This window comes from Hippoglossus stenolepis, chromosome 18, assembly GCF_022539355.2.
Source record: "Hippoglossus stenolepis isolate QCI-W04-F060 chromosome 18, HSTE1.2, whole genome shotgun sequence".
Taxonomy (NCBI): domain Eukaryota; kingdom Metazoa; phylum Chordata; class Actinopteri; order Pleuronectiformes; family Pleuronectidae; genus Hippoglossus; species Hippoglossus stenolepis.
Window position 1 is genome coordinate 8,831,244 of NC_061500.1, and position 17,235 is coordinate 8,848,478.

The 17,235-nt window shown below is 43.6% G+C and overlaps 1 protein-coding gene across 6 annotated transcripts; it reads left to right on the plus strand.

The window, feature by feature from the left end:
* Positions 1-60: 60 nt before the first annotated feature.
* Positions 61-16,503, plus strand: rnf34b (ring finger protein 34b). 6 transcript variants are annotated; one of them, XM_035184415.2, is made up of 8 exons: positions 61-198; positions 7,398-7,616; positions 9,999-10,505; positions 12,968-13,030; positions 13,140-13,341; positions 13,430-13,453; positions 13,584-13,625; positions 15,524-16,503. In XM_035184415.2, the coding sequence occupies exons 1-8, from the start codon at positions 193-195 to the stop codon at positions 15,706-15,708; spliced, it is 1,248 nt and encodes a 415-aa protein (XP_035040306.2). In that variant the 5' UTR covers positions 61-192; the 3' UTR covers positions 15,709-16,503. The 6 variants fall into 6 exon arrangements, with proteins under 6 accessions (XP_035040306.2, XP_047200378.1, XP_047200377.1 ...); XM_047344422.1 differs by lacking the exon at positions 13,584-13,625 and adding an exon at positions 3,961-4,025 and having other exon boundaries at positions 65-198; XM_035184414.2 differs by lacking the exon at positions 61-198 and adding an exon at positions 795-1,011.
* The last annotated feature ends 732 nt before the right edge of the window (positions 16,504-17,235 follow it).

The window sequence follows — 17,235 nt, forward strand, 5'->3', positions numbered from 1 at the left end:
GATTGGCTGCTAAAGATAACGGCGGCTCTGTGCGCGCTGTGGTTGGCTGCGGCTCTCCTGGCCATTACGTTATGCTTACTCCACACACACAGGCAGTCGGAGAGAGGGAAGACGTAATGGTTTGATTCCCTGTGCACTTGCCATGGTCGTCGTCCTGACATTACTCGGCAAATTCCTCGAACGGGAGGTCCAATGAAGGTACGCGACTCCATCTGCAGTTGCTTTGTGCTTTGGATTCGTAGGTGATGCGGGTTTATTGTGTGGGGCTTTGCGCACGATGCTGCACCGCGAGAGGAAGAGGAATACCTCCATCCTAACGTCAATCAATGTTGTTTGTGTGACACTTAGTTGTGATTACATCAACAGGCTTTTTGCGTTTTTACGCATAATTGGCTGCTTGGTTTGAACTTGTCATCAGATATCCACTCGCCTGCTGCTGCTGCTGCTGCTGGTCCTGCTCTTGTCCGTATGATTTTCATTTTCTTGGCGAGTGTGCAACCCTTTGGAAACGCTCCCCCCTGCGTGTAATAAACAGTAGGTACAGTGTGTAGCCTTGTAATGAGCCCGATCTGACCCCAGTGTGGTAGTCCAGTGGACTAAAGCCGGCGGAGCGACGTCCATTCACCGTCAGGCTCTAATCCGCTCTAATGAGATAGAGACTGCGGTCATTGAGAGAGAGAGAGAGAGAGAGAGAGAGAGAGAGAGAGAGTAGAGAGCGCGCGGGGATGTTTGGGAGACGTCTCGGTGTTGACACACACACACACACACACACACACACAACACACACACACGCCGGTTCGGATCTCCTCTCGGGTCCAGTGCCAGTGGAGTCTCCCCTCTGTCAGCCGGTGTGTGGATCCAGCTGTGGTCCTGCAGCTGGAGCAGAGTCAGGCTGCAGCACCGGGAGGAGCACAGAGGTGACGGGGATGTCTGGGCAGCTCGAGCTGAGCTCAGGACTTGGTAATAATGAAGATGTTGGCGATGATGTCATCGGTGCACCGGTGGAGGCAGGTTTGTGGCTCAGTGAGAGGTTAGAGAGAGCGGGTAGCCACCACCACCATCACAACCACCATCATCATCATCATCATCAGCATCAGCATCATCATCAACATACATACATGCATTATATAAGAGTAATGAGCTGCTGTTTGATGCATCTGACAGTGGATCACATGTTATTGCAGTGAGGATGTGTTCTGTTGTGTGTGCTGGTATGAAAAACATCTGTTATTGCAAAGTAAATACATCCTTATACTCAAATACTTTGCACTGCAAAAAATACAGCCACTGTACTGTACTGTATTTATTCTCTCTGACCTTCATTTCATAGAGAAACATTATCATAATTGTGTGTTGGGGGTAGTCAGTGCAGGTACAAGCTCTCTCGAGGTATCTAGTCCTGGCCAGTCACTTAAATCTATATTTAAATATCACAATATTCTTGGGGTTAATGAGAGTGGTCTATATGTGAGGTGATGTTGGTGATTGGTTACTTTAATCAAATCCTGCTTGATTTTGGAATAATGTCATTCTTGACTTTAGGTTTTCAGTCAACATTGGACAAAAATATTGTTATTTAGTATTTCAGCTTTCATACACATACAGAGTATTGTACGTTTTGCAAATTACCTTTTCCATAAGGGGGAAATGTACCTTAGCTACCCCACTTTTCTTAATCTATGTATAGAATCTTTGTATAACCAATTTACCTGCAGCACATCATCATCACTGTGTCCCAGTAAAACAAAACAGACTTTATGGTTTTTATTGTCTAATCTGATTCAAATTGAAAAGCAGCTCTATAGCCCCTATGGAACAGACGGTGTTAGCGTAGCCCACATCTACTGGCCTTACAGTGTATGTGTTATCAATACCAATCAGTGATGCAAATGCATATTTGATACATTTTTTTAATTCTTTCCATTCAAAATCCTCTTATCATTTCATATAAACTGGACGTCACAGACGCAAACACTAATCTCAAACTGAAATTATAAGATGTCACAGGGCTGTAGCTCAGCGGCTCATGCTCATATTCCAGATGAGAATGTAAGTTGACTTAGGGCTGACTTCTAAAGTGGATGAAGAGGTCCAAAGCTATAAAGAGAGTCCGGGGGGCACGGCAGATTTCGGGTGCGGGTTGTAAAACAGTCTGGTTATGCTTTAATATTCCAGGACAAACTCTGCAGCAGTCAATATGCGTTTGCATCGCCGAACCGAAAGTTCTCTCCAGGCTAAATCCTCGCCAAGTTCTCCTCTGCCCTCGGAGTAAACTGTTTAAACATTTTACTTTGCAGACACAAATCCAAACTTAGCCTGTAGCCGACTTTAATGTGCATATCTCTCTCCAGACTCTCTCTCTGCATGTGATGTCTGCAGGCTGCAGCAGACACGACTGAATCGAGTACATCTCGCACATGATTCACTAATGTGTAGTTTAAAATGAAAAAAAAGAAAATCCCACTGAGTCTTATCATTTTAGACAAACAACGAAAGGCCGTAAATGAATTTGTTTATTTTCTCTGGCGAAATTACTCCCCGGTCTGAACAGTCGGGGCGACTGGATCCACTTTCCACGGCGTGAGTGACATTTCCAGAGAAAAACAGGATTCAGCCGACAGAGAGGGGAAATGAAATGTGAGAGAGAGACAGCTCCTGATGGAAATATGGTGAATGATGACGCTTTATGATAGTGCACAGATGTTTACTCTGCAGGCATCTTAATACTCTCAGTCTGGGTTATACTGTTTCTGTGTATTGATCGCTGTTGATGTGTGCAAATGCATAGACTGAGACTGAGCCTTGAGATGATACATAGCATTAGACAGAATTTGTCAACGATCAGAGATTTGTATACAGATGTAGGTCCTCCATCAGTTTAGCTCTCCATCCATCCATCCATCCATCCATCCATTCATTCTCTACGATTTATCCTTTGAGGGTCGCAGGGGGAGCTTGAGCCAATCCCAGCTGACATTGGGCGAGAGGCGGGGCACACCCTTGATACTGTAGGTCACCAGACAAGTCTTCAATTAACACAATTCCAATCTGCATGTTTTTGGCCATCTCCACACAGAAAGGCCAAGGTCAAGCTGGGATTCGAACCAGGAACATTCTTGCTGTGAGGTACCACTGTAACACCTTACCGCTCTGAGTATGTAGCTCTGTATCAATATTCAGACTCAAGATGGACAGTGTACAAAAACTGGATCAAAATATATGCAGCAGAGACTAGAGCGTGGTGGTTCTCCCCAAGTCCTGCAAACTCATTCTGATGTGTGAAATTGGTGGATTTCTCCTTTAAATAGCTCCACTGAGATGTGGTGGACGGGGCTGCAGGTCAGGCACAACTGATTTATGCCAATATTTGACTTTATGAATTCTCCAGCAGGGTCAGCAGTGTCGACTCACAGCACAAAAGGTTCCCGGTTCGAATCCCAGCTTGGTCTTTCTGTGCAGAGTTTGCGTGTTCTTCATGTGTCTGGGTGGGGTTTTCTCTGGGTTCCTCCCACAGTCCAAAGACATGTAGAGTGAGGATATAAATTGTCCGTAGGTGTGAATAGTTGTTTGTCTCTGTGTGTTGGAACCATGACCTGCAAAGGATAAACTATAAATCATAGAGTTATGCACAAAGAGGTTAAAGTATTTATTATTTCGCTATATAGATATATACATTTGTGATGAATCATCAATGTGAGGAAGTACATTGATTTTTTCTTACCTTTATTTTTAGTCTATAGTGCAGAGATACAGGAAACATGAGGAGAGAGATGATAAGCAACATAATTCCACACTGGGATTCAAACTGTGGATGATTCCTGTTATGTGGTTACTCACTGTTACCATTAGACTCAATGGTTCAGGGCGCCTGGTTATTTTAAGGTGTTTAATGCTCTTGATTTGATTGACTTTGACATTAATGCATCAATGACACGAGTCAACTTTCTCCGGTTGTGTTAGGAATAAATCTGAGAGGGAACCTTTTCAGCAGAGGTTGCTCAGAAGTCACCTGACGCCGCTCAGAGGTAAGAAGTGTTATCTCTCGGTTTCAGACTCGTTCCAGCTCCAATCTCCACACGACCCATTTACACCTCAATATGGTTCTGCCCCATGTGTTTACACTTGTCTGTGTCGATACAGTTTTTCTTTTGAAGCTGTATTTATGGGGTCAGATTACTGTTCGTGGAATCAGGCCTGAACGAAGCCGATTTTCATTTCCCAGGTGGTTTTTTTCTATTTAAATCTGTGGCACAGTTACTTGTTGCTGCTCTCCCCTCTCGCTGGCCCCCTGGTTTGTTTGTGCACAAAACTGCGTCCTGGTTGTTTGCTGGTCATGTTCCAGCAGCAGTGTGAGAAATGCCTCAATTATGTGGCCAAGTCCCGGAATTCAGAGTGTCCGGAGGCGATTGGAATCGACAGAATCCATCACTATAATACAGTATATCCAAGGAAACATAAAATATACAGCTGACAAAAGGGTAGTGGAGTTTGCTCTTGTCCCTTGTTTATGTGGGACTCCCTGCCCGCAGAGCTTACCGTGCGCTAATTGAAGTGACAGAGGGATCTCGTGCTGCTGGCTCACCGCCGGATAACACTGTTTTCATTGGAGGGCTGCCGTGGAGGATGCACTAAATATTCCTTCTTAGTGTCTTCACTCCCTCGTGAGGAGGTTTTGTATTTGACCTGCGAGACTTTTTGAGCAGCCGAACATCGGGTCAAGTTTAAGCCTCGGGCAAATAAATCAAGTTGTTATGCATCCTGGTTTTATTGTGTGCGCATAAAGCTACGGGAGTATGGCAAAGCAAGCTGCTTGTGGCAGATTGAAATCAGGAGAAGATGCATAAAGCTAAGAATAGTCAGTTAACATGAGATGAATTAATAGCAGTTAATAAATGACTTTTTAATTTATTTATCAAGCAGAAAGAGGAAACATTTACTTCTTCCAGCGTCTAGATTTTAAAGAATTAGTGTCTTATCTTAGTGTAAATTCTATATTTTTATGTTTTGGACTGTTGGTTTGATGAAATAAGGTTTTTTAAAGATGTCACCTTGAACTGGAGGCAGAGGTGATGAGCATTTTTCTCTATTTGTTTTACCTTTTGTTGACCAAAGGATGAAGTATTTAGTCTCGATATTAGTTTGGTGGAAATCTAATAAATGAATGAAATAAGTGAATGGTTTGAAACCCGTCCTGGACTGTGCGATTGCAGCAGGGGCTGGACCTTCCTCCACCTTCCTCGCCGTGACTCCACACATAGTGCCTGCTTCCTAAGATTACGTAACGGATCCCTAAGCAGATGGGTGAGGTCAGTTCACAGGGTGTTTGTGACAAGTCGGAGCGGAGTGCCGCCTGAGGAAGAGATGTGGCAGGACCCTGTGAACTCCGTTACTTTCCCGCACAGAGCCGGGGAACCACAGAGGGCCTACATTATGCTCATGTCAGCTATTGATTCTGCAGGCCGGGGGGAACAACAGAAGACATATTCTCTTCCTCGCTGACCTCCCTTCCTCCCTCCTCCGTCTCATCAGTATGCTCCAAGGGGCCGCGCCTCCCATCACGCCATCTTTGCTCCGTGTCCCTGGCCCATCTCGTGGTCAGCAAACACATCCGGCCGAGTCGCTCCGTGTGGGCTGGGATTGGCTCTAGTTTGCACGTTTTCCTCAGGTCAACATAAGATTCTCACCCTCTCATTTGACCCTCACGGTGCATGTCTCAGAACTCCTCAGCCATCATCTGCTGACTATGTGGTGTATTTATTTATCAGATTGTACAAAATAATGCAGTGACTGAGAAGTTTATCCCACAGATCTCTTTGGAAAACTTCATTAATAGGAGCTTTTAGAGGCTTCTTCTGCCTAATTATCTCTAACCTCGAGGACTGTTAAAGAGCACTCTCGGTAATGGGCTGTCCAGTACCTCCCCTCCTCGCTCCCTCCCTCCCTCCCTTTCTTTCCTACTCATTCATTCATCTCTTTGTTTTACTCTCTCAACCTCCGTACCAAGAAGAGACCATCTCCTCAAGACATGCGGGGTACAGTAGAGGCCAGGGGTGGATGATACAGCATAGTTAAAATTAATAGTTTGATTAGTAAGGGCACCAATGAAAGGAAAAACTAATTTAAAGAGCATGAGGTGAATTGTTTTAGTGTGAGAATAATAATCAATCAATCACATTTTATTTGTACAGCCCACATTCCAATAATCACAATTTGATTTATTACACCCTCTGCCCTTAACCCTTGACCAGAGTGAGGAAAAGAAATGCTGATGATTTGCTATGGTCCTCACAGTGTCCAGGTGTTAGACAGTGTCCATGAGAGGGACACGTCCTCCTTATGGACACTGTCTAACACCTGGAGACTATGGTCCTCACAGTCTCCAGGTGTTAGACAGTGTCCATGAGAGGGACACGTCCTCCTTACTGTTAAACTCTGATTCGGTCTCCCCAAAAATATTCCATGTGCTCGCAGCGTTTGAAGGTTTTGCAGCCAGTAGTGAATCATTTCACTTTTTTTTGCCCTGGATTTTGAGTCTCAGGCGACTCAAGCTGCCCTACTTTGTCTGCGGAGGTACTGCAGATGCTATTCAGGGCTGAGAGAAATCCCCAGCTTGTCTGCTTTTTAGTTATTTACACGTGATTCTGCTAAAAAAGACACAAGAGCCGATCATCAAGCTCTTTGGTGAAGATAGAAATGAATGAGTAATCATTTAATTACCTCATTGTTGACATGATAATAGTAGTTTTACACAAACACAATTCTGTCTCCATGAATTCAGAGAACATAACATTGACTTACATTGATTTCCTGTAATCCTACTCCAACTTAACCATAGTTATTATTTGCTTAACCTTAAAACTAACCTTAACCTAACCTAAACTTAAACCTAAACCTTAACCTAAATCTTAACATTCACATTAAAATGTAATGATTTACGTTATGGGAACTTGATTTTTGTAACTATAAGTAAGAAAGTCCACATAATGTGAATGTGTAAACAGATTTAGGTCCCCACAACATGAGTAGTACCTGAACCACACACACACACATTAGACACACACACAATAAACAACAACATCTCAGCGTGGTAACTCATTTAATCAGTATTTATTGTTTACTACATGATGATGTTGGAATCTAATTTATTACTACTTGTACGTATAACTTTGTTCAAACGCACTGATCGTTACTTCAGTGCAGTGCAGAGGTGAATGTGGAGTCCAGGGTTTGAATATTTCATAAATATGTTGTTTAGCTTCAATGAGGAGCTGGAATGAGCTGATACATAATACATATGATACTGTCTGTGACTGTGGATTAAGAGAAGATTTCCATCTTTAAAGCTGTGGAAAGATTTCTCTAAAAGTTTTTCTGTGTGTGTTTCTATCTGTGAACAGGCCGGGGCATCGTCCATGTGGGCGTCATGCTGCGGGCTGCTGAACGAGGTGATGGGCACGGGCACGGTGCGGGCGCAGCAGCCCGGGTTCGGAGCAGGCGCCGGGCCCTTCCGCTTCGCCCCCAGCGCCGGATACTCCACCTACCCGCCCACCAGCTCAGGGAGCGCCGGCCAGCTGTGCAAGGCCTGCGGACTGGCCTTCACCGTCTTCAGACGCAAGGTAAACAAGAGCTGAGTGAACCGGGTTTCAGACAGTGAGCCGGGGTTCAGGGACAATACCAGAGATTATTTTTAGGAAAGATGTCCAAAACAGCAAGTTGACATACCAGCTTCCTGCCCCCCCCCTCCAGGTCAGAGCAACATCAACATCAACTTGCAGAGACGAGGGAACCTGCCTAAATAATCCTTCACCTTCCACATTTAGTCAGTGTTTTTTTTTTTTATGTGTGTCTGAGTTATGCAATCATTGCGTGCAGCGGTGAGAGGGACTGCTCATTCATGGTGCATTCAAGGAAACACTGACGTCCATAATTACCGATTCACTCACTGAGCAGAGATCCTCTTAGTGTAAAAACCTGGGAACTAGGCCTTTCAATTAAGTGAATTAAATCCATGTTATATTAAATCCTTATTCCACTCAACAAGATCATTTTCACTATTTGTAAGGTTGTATTCTTTTTGGGAAGTGAACAATCTCAGTATCTCTATCCACATGCTGTTTCACACTAACACCCTCTTTAAGAGTTAACAGAAATAAAATAACAGGGTCAGACAAACATGAATTGACTGGATTAGAGCAGTAAGTGGAAAAGCACAGGCTCATATACACAAACAGTGACAGGATCATCATGTTCAGTACAACATGCACATAATACAAAACTAAAACGAGGCAGCACGTTCTGCACTGTGACAACAAACTTATCTCAAGTTCAAAGTGGTGAAAAGTGCATTTACTCCACTACTGTTTGAAAGTAGAGTTTTTAGGTACTTGTACTTTACCCGAGTATTTCATGTGACTCACTTCATTTCAGCAAGAAATATATGTTTTACTTACACTCAACAATAGTTACTACCTTTCACATGAAGTACTCCGCATATAAATGATTAGATTACAGGTGTCTAGTAGTTGTTAGCAGTTCCACCATGGAGGGATTTCTGCTCTAGATTTCTCAGTTTGTGGGCGGCAACAACCATACATATTTATTCTGGTATTTCCAGGGGGTCTCTGCCCGTGTCTGAGTTTAATGCCAGCATGTCCTCGCCGCTTCAGATCGCTCTATCGCCATCCAAACACCAGGTGCCTGTCTGTCGGCGGGTCGATTCCCTGGATTCGCGCATGTTTGTGTGCGAGCGTGAGATATTTTCACGGTATGAAAAGAGACGTGCCGGAGGATTAAGAGCAGATGATTGAAGAACTGTATCTGTTGCGGTGGAAATGTGTTTGTGCGTGTTTGTGCATTACTGATAAGAAGATGTATACAGCGGTGGTCGACCTGCTTCCCTGCACGTCTGAAGTGTCAGTCCACTCCAATGCTCTGTATCAGTGTTAAGCCTCTAAAATGTCAAACATCACCAAGAACTACTGACAGTTAAGTATTTTTTTTTACTTTATTCTTTCCCAGAAAACGACTGAGTGCAGGATATGAGCTACAGGATATAATGAACACACGATGAAATGTGCAATGATAGAAAACAGCAAGAAACAGTGAATCCTCACATCAGAGAAACTGGAACATGCAGCTTTTTGGACATTTTTGCTTCATAAATGACTCAAAGAATTTTGTATCCATTTTAAGCCAATCAACTTGGCACCTGATCCCTCATCTCGTCAATAAATCACTGACATCGACCTACATTGAAAATACAAACATTCATCACACAAATTTCTAAATCATTTTTTTTTATGTTTGACCTGATGGTTGTTGTCCAATCGTAGCCTTACCTGTTATGTATATGCAGTTTTATTTTTCTGATTATTGCTTTACTGTAAATGTCTTTAACTTCTTTTGTGTAAAGCACATTGTGTTTCATGAATCATGCTTTATTAATTAAGTTTGTTATCATCAAAGTTAGAAAAAAATAGAAAAAGCAAAGTGTAAAAGCTCATTTACACTTTGCCTCAAAATTGAAAACGAATCATTTTGTGAAACGATAACAAAGTAAATTCCTGTTATCGTGCAGCAGCTCCACTGAAAGTTAATAAATGGTAATTCTGGATTATCGCTCAGCTCCAATCGACAGTATCTTGCGAGTCAAACTCTTGGCTGGTGAATTATTGTTTTTCAAAACTAAAACAATGTGAACAGAAACTGTCGTTATCTCAGTTCCATCGTGTGACCCACTTTCCTCAGCTCAAGTTAATTAAATCCCTGTTGTGATTCATTTATTCACCAAAAGTGACGTGTTGGATAAATAGTTTCCTATGCTCACAGAAGGCAGACATCAGGGCCGTATTAGCAATAATGAAAAACACATTTTCCTAAGTGAATGCTGTGGATTGAATTACTCTAACGATGAGTTTGGTTGCTTCAGTCAGAAGAAAAAGAATCGCTAATCACATCACGCCGGTCGCTGACTCTCTTCCTCTCTCTCCCCTCCCCAGCACATCTGCTGCGACTGTAAGAAGAGTTTCTGCGCCCTGTGCTCGGTGCTGCAGGAGAACCTGCGCTGCTGCACAACCTGCCACCTGCTGCGCAGCACGGCCTTCCAGCGGCCCCGGCTCATGCAGCTCCGGGTGAAAGACCTGCGCCAGTACCTGCTGCTGCGCAACATCCCCACGGACACGTGTCGGGAGAAAGAGGACCTGGTGGACCTGGTGATGTGTCATCAGGGGTCGAGGGAGCCCCAGAGTGCGGTGCTGGAAGTGGAGGAGGACGAGGAGGAAGAGGAGGAAGAGGAAGAGGAGGAGGAGGAGGAAGAAGAGGAGGAGGACACACACGAGGAAGAGGAAGACGAAGGGGGAGATGACACAGACAGTCTGCACTCACTCCCCCACTCGCACGCCGCCTCGCCCCGCTCCGCCACACGCTCCGCCTCGGAACAGTCAGTCCTCTCCGCCTCTCAGGGAGACGTGCTCAGCCCGAGTGACAGCTCAGGGACCACCAGCCAGGTCTGACGCGTACACACACACACACACACACACACACACACACACACACACACACACACACACACACACACACACACACACACACACATACACAGGCAGGCATTCACTCACTCACTAATCTCCATATGCCATACTTCTCTCACATCTGGCCTCATTCTATCCAAGATAATTAGTTTCAGAGGTGAAATCAACTTATTTACAAGTTTCCAGTCAGGACGAGGCTCCTTCCTTTCAACTCCCCAACAAACAAACAGCCTCTCGTGCAAATCTTCAGACGGCAATTCGTTTATTTCATTCATTTCTTCTCTTGCTTCTATTCTTTCCGTTTCACCTCCACCAAGGACGTTTTGTTTTCACCCCTGTGAGTTTGTTTGTTTATTAGTTAGCAAGACAACACAAAATCTAAAGGATAGATTACTACCAACCTTGGTGGAAGGATGTGGAAAGAACCCATCAAATTTAGGTGCAAATGTGGGTCAGGGTGCGGATCCAGGATTTTTTTTTTCAGTCTCTTTAACATTGCAAGTTTCAACATTTTCCCAGATTTCCCAGTGAATAATTCAAGGATCTAGATAAAAACAACCAAACACATTCAGGGAACTGATATCTTGATAGCTTGGTTGGATTTAAAGGCGTTGGTTGAGGTTTACGCTCTACTGAGTGTTATTCAGGTTTCTATCTTTTGTTCGACGTCCCATGGTGCTTTGCTCTGAATGAAGTGTCTCTGCATGAAAATCCACAAACTGTGAAGATTTGATTTTCCTCCACAGCACATTGAAAAAACACAGCTGGCTTATCTGATATGTCCATGTGACGAGATGTGAAACAGCCGTGTTCGCTCCGCGTGTGTGTACTTGTACCTCTGTCTTTGAGGTATAGACCTTATCAGGACATTGCATATTTAAATAGATTTTTTTTTAGGAGGTTAAAATGTGGTTGAAAGGTTCAGATTAGAATTAGAGGTCAGGTTTATGCATTTAGTTCTAATGGTTGAGGTTAGGGTGAGGAGACAGTGGATGTGTTATGTAAATGAGTGTCCTCACAAAGATAGAAGTACAAGTGTCCGTGTGTGTGTGTGTGTGTGTGTGTGTGTGTGTGTGTGTGTGTGTGTGTGTGTGTGTGTGTGTGTGTGTGTGTGTGTGTGTGTGTGTGTGTGTGTGTGTGTGTGTGTGTGGCTCTCGGACCAGCCAGCGATGCAGCTTAAGCCCTTTGCCTTTTTTAGGTCTGTTACATATAGGCTGAGTCTGTTATGTAACAGCCACACAGGTTGAGAAACTCCCCACAGCATCACAGCTGCAGAGAAACAACACAAACGCTGGAGTTCATCCCTCCTCTCATCCTCCCATAGATAATCTCCCTCTATGTGTTTTTTTATTCCTCCTCTCACTCTGCGGGACACGAGGGCTTTAAGATCCTTTTGTTGTTTGGGTTATTTACTAGCGACATAACTATATTATCCAAACCCACGTTTCACATCAGACTTTGATTTTCTGAGCCGTGATTCATATCAAACCTGCACGTTCCAACACTGCTGATTTAAATGTGCCGGGGGGGGCGTCCACAGTTAAAGGGTGTTCTCCATCTTGAGCCAATTAAACTGGCTTAACGTTCACCACAGGCGAGATCCCTCAAACACAATTGGACCAAAATAGGGATGTGACACATGCAGTTATAGGTGTTATGAGTAATATTTACAAAATATCCTGAACGACGCTCAGTCCCCTGAAAGTCAACCTGGAATAAATTTCACACACTCATAGATATCAGTCCCTCCGTATATCTCACAATGTTAAATAAAAGAATAAAACAAATCCTGGATCGGCCCCTTTGTCCAGATCCGTGCCAAAATTAAAACGTTTATTTCCTGGCCCGTGTCCCATCCATTCATCACGTTTCATGGAAATCTGTGAGTAGTTTATACATAATCCTGCTGGAAAAAAATACTAGAAGAATACTGAGTGGCCACTTTATCACCATACTGCATGTATATGTATTGAGATCAAATACATCCAGAAAATGATACAGATCAGCTTTATTTGATAACTGAAAACATTTTCAGAATTTGAAAAACGATCTTGGATCTGCACCCTTAATGGAATCCACTCTGAAACTAATTGTAATGAAAACATAAAGTATTTGGTGTAGGTAAAATGTGATAGATATTGAAGGGACAATAAGGAATAAATCAGAGTTTGTGCCACTTTGTCACTCTCTTGACATTGATCATCATGCTGAGCTAAATAAACGACATTCTTTTAAACTATTCTTTTAAATGATGAAATTCATGGACGTATTTTGACACATCATTTGACTTTGACTCTCAAACAGCGCATGTTTTACGAGGAGTGATTTTATAACGTGTGATGAGTCAGTTACTGTGTGTTTCAATAGGCTGAGCGGTGACTAATGAGAGTTTAAACAAAGTTGAATTGACTTCAGTGTTTTGATCTCCGCCCACACAGGAGCATGAGGATACTCCAACAGCGTCCCTCTTGAACCTGGAGCCCACTGAAAATATCATAGAGGTGTGACGCCTGTGTTTTTATTAAAAATATATATAAATATACATAGAACTGAATGATGTTGATAAGTAAAAGAGGCTGATCCTAGTTCTGTTTCCCGCTTGTGTTGCAGGTCAGTCCGGCCACACAGAGGAGGATCAGGGCTTCACTGTCTGATCTGGACAACGAGGAGGCGATAGAGAACCTCTCCGTCCGCCAGCTCAAAGAGATTCTCGCCAGGAACTTCGTCAATTACTCCGGCTGCTGCGAGAAGTGGGAGCTGCTGGAGCGAGTGCATCGGCTCTACAGAGAAAACGAGCAGAACAGGAAATCCAGTGAGTTGGATTTCACTTTTTTGTTGAATTTGTGTGACCTCCGGTGTTCCGTCTCATTAAAAATACTGTTTTCTCCTTTTTTCTTTAGTGGAAAATGTGAGCATAACTGCAGGTAATTGTTCCTTTGATTATATTTGTTGCTTTTACATATGGAATAAACTCCCACTCGACTTTAATCTGCTTTAATTCAACACAGTTTCCTACACTAATACATTTTCTCTATCACATTCTTATCTATAAAGTGGTTGCATATCCTCCACCTCTCTGCAACAGTGGTGTTGGAGGTAAGATGTCTTTATAATAAAACACATTTTGCATCACCTCCATGAAGAGATACACACATTTCACTTTTTCACATTTCACATTTCTGCCTTTTTTAGAGCCCGGCTGATCTGGAATTTGGGTTTTCCGATATTAAGTAATGCAAAATTTCCAATACTTATATATCAGCTACATGTTAGAAGGGGAAAATCAGATATCAGTTTTTAGTGAAGATTTATAAAATATTTAATCTTTATTATCACAGGATCTTTTTTTCTCATTAAACTATGACTTTATTTCGTAATACTGTGGATTTTTTCTTGTTAAATTACGACGTTAAAATTATGAAAATAAAGTCCGAAATCCGACATTATTCTGAAAATCGTCAATATGGCCCTAATACAATTAAACCATAAATTGTATTATTACTGCAAATTAAAAGAAAACAAAAATACAACTAAATTTAAAGAACTTGAATTGAGAGAATAATTGTGAATCTTTTCTGCATCGTTTATTCTGTAAAACACCGACAGCGATCAGTCTGTGAAAGGCTGATATCAGCAGTTTTTTATCAGCCATCGGTCGGGCTCGAGCCATTTTTACCCTCTCGATCCTTTGTATCATCCTGTGCATTATCCCATTATGGTCAATTGAGTCATTATCTCCTGTCTTTCTCAGCGTCTGCACGTTCTGTCACTCGTGTCTCTTCTCCTTTGTGCAGCATCTCGTTTCATCCTCTCGTCCCGTCAGTAATGCACTCTCTCTCTCAGAGCTCTTACCTCTGAGTCATCGCATTACTTCAGTGGCAGCACGTCTCCATCAGTTGTAATTACATTCTCAGACTTCCTCTGGTTCTCCTGTTGACATGAAGGGCTTGACGATGGTATTAATGGTTCACTGTGGAGGGACGAGCCGACAGGCCGCAGCTCTGTGGGCCTTTTACAGCGGCGAGCAGCAGGAGACAGATTTAAGCCAATGAGCTGATCAGTCAGATGTCAGACGTTTAACTCCTGTAAACCAGTGATGGATTAGTGGCACATTTTTAATGAATGTTTAAAAATGTTAAATGTAGTTTTCATATTCTTGGTTTCAATGACCAGAATTCATATAAGATGTCTTTTTTTTTGTTTTTGTTACTTTCGGTCCCATCACACGATCTGCAGCAGCAGATGGAGTTTTACTTTACGTCCATGTTGGTTATTAGCTCCATCAAGAAGGTTTTGTTTTCATCAGGCTCGTTGCCCACCGGCTATCGTCTGAATCTGTTTCTAGAGATTACGTTTTCATTGGTAATTAGTTCGTTAGCAGGATTGAATTTTGTGGAGGAGTGAGGCATAAATGAAGGAGCCATTAGACTTTGGATCTGATACACAGCTGAATTTCTGGTTTTTTATACGGTTGCATTGGTGGACCTGTTCGTGCTTCGTGCATCTACTACGGCTCTGATTCTTTAGCTGATTTCTTAACAGACGTGGCATTTATTAGGTTTGAAAAATGCTGACAAAGCATTTTAATAAGGATTTGTACACTTATTAACTAGAGAGTAGAGATTTAGATGAGACAGTTTACTGCAGGTCATAGCAGGGCCAAACAGAGGTGAATGATGTTACTGCAGGATTGGAGGAGTTATGTTTGTCTGCCTGTTGATTAGCGGAATTTATTTAATTTTGGTGCGGATCTGGATGAGTGGGGCGGATCCCGGATTTTATTTAAAAAATGTCTTTAACGTTGTGAGAAGCCATTTTTCAAAATTTTGAGTTGATTTCTCAGAGAATAATTCATATATCTTGATGAAAAAATTAGACACATTTAGGGGACTGATATTTATGAGGGTCAAAAAAAAATCTGGATCTAGTGAATTTGAATGTGTTTTGTGGAAAACTGCTGTCACTGGAACCTAACTCCATCTTTCCGTCCACAGAAGGTGTCAAAGCTCAGCTGACGGCCGACGAAAACCTGTGTCGCATCTGCATGGACGCCATCATTGACTGCGTGCTGCTGGAGTGCGGCCACATGGTCACCTGCACCAAATGCGGAAAGAGGATGAGCGAGTGCCCAATATGCAGGCAGTACGTAGTGCGGGCCGTGCACGTCTTCAAGTCTTAAAGACTCCCGAGCGTGTGCGCGTCGGAGCGGCCCCCTCGGGCGCGCACACGTGGGCCCGAGGGGCTCTGACTTCACCACTGAGGAAGAAGTGCTGTGCATGACGTCTCACACGGGGGGGCCTAATGCTGCAGCAGGCGCGAGCAACTCCCCGGAAACCAGGCGGTTGCCTCTGGTCTACCACGGTCTGGTTCCCCCTCCTCCCCTCTTTACTAACTCATGCTCCAGTCCCACTGCTCCTCCCCTGGTGGACCGTCATCAGCTGCACCGGGAAACAAACACACACCCTCTCTCTTCATCTCTCTAGGGTCTGATAAACACACAGCAGAACCCCCCCCACACCCCCCTGCCACCACTTTCTACTCTCTTTTGAGATCCTACTCGCAGGAGAGGAGGAGGAGAGGACGGCGGTCCCGTGGTGACTTGAAGCCGAATCGGTTTGTTCCGATGCAGCGTGATGAGAAATGTAAGATCCCAGGGTTAGAGTCGATACGGTTTACACAGTCATGCCACATGACGCCGTGTGCTATCTCCCTCAGTGTTCTTTAGGATGTGCAATATCAGAGAAAAAAAAAGATTCAAGAGACTTACTCACACGTGTTTTTAGTCGTCTCGTCTCACACGCAGAAGGCTGTGAGGTGCCAAACGTCATGCCTTTGTCTGATATTTGGGTTAGGATTCCACATCAGTAGCGACATCTCATAACCAGCAAGCTCGGTGTGATAGTTTACTCCTTTTTTTTTCCTTTCTGTTTTCTCAAATGAACTTTAGGAAATAAAAAGTAAATGTTTGAACACCTACTGTGTGAATGTGCTCTGACATTTCCCTCGACTAAAAATGCGGTGCACAGACGCGACTCCTGCCGACGACATGCTGCACGGTGTTCCTGTTGAGTGTGGAAGTTCATTCCGGACCTTTGACCTTTGAGACAGCAGTACGACGGGAAACGGAATCATAACTTTGGACTCATTCACAAACGGTCTTCGTCAGATAGTTTCCGTGGTTGTCATGGAGATGTTTCTGTTGACATCAGGTGACTTGGAGATCATAGCTGTGTCTCAATCCAGGGGCTGCGTCCTTCGGAGGCTGCATTTGAAGACCGATTGAATCATGGCTCCTCCAAATACGGCCAATGATATGCTTCCTTTCATCCCCGAGAAACGAAGGCGCCAAATGGTGGAATCCGTCTTGGGACAAACTATCCCAGGATTCTCTAAGTTTCATTGACAACTGACTGGCTTCAACTGAACTGAACTGCACATCTAATGCTACACACGTTGAAAATAAAACAAGGGGCATAAAAACGTTCTCGTGTCCCACTGCAGCTCTGTTGCTAGGTGACACCAGTAAGATGATGGAGACGGACATCCTCTGCAGACCAGACCGTCTTGTTTTAATTCAGCCTTTGCGGTCTCTGCGCGGCCCAGGAAGGAGGTGGGGCCATGTAGACCACGTCCTCCGTAGGATGCAGCCCATGAATTGGGACACAGCTTATATGATGCCCTGAGGAAGACATTTTAATGACTTGTT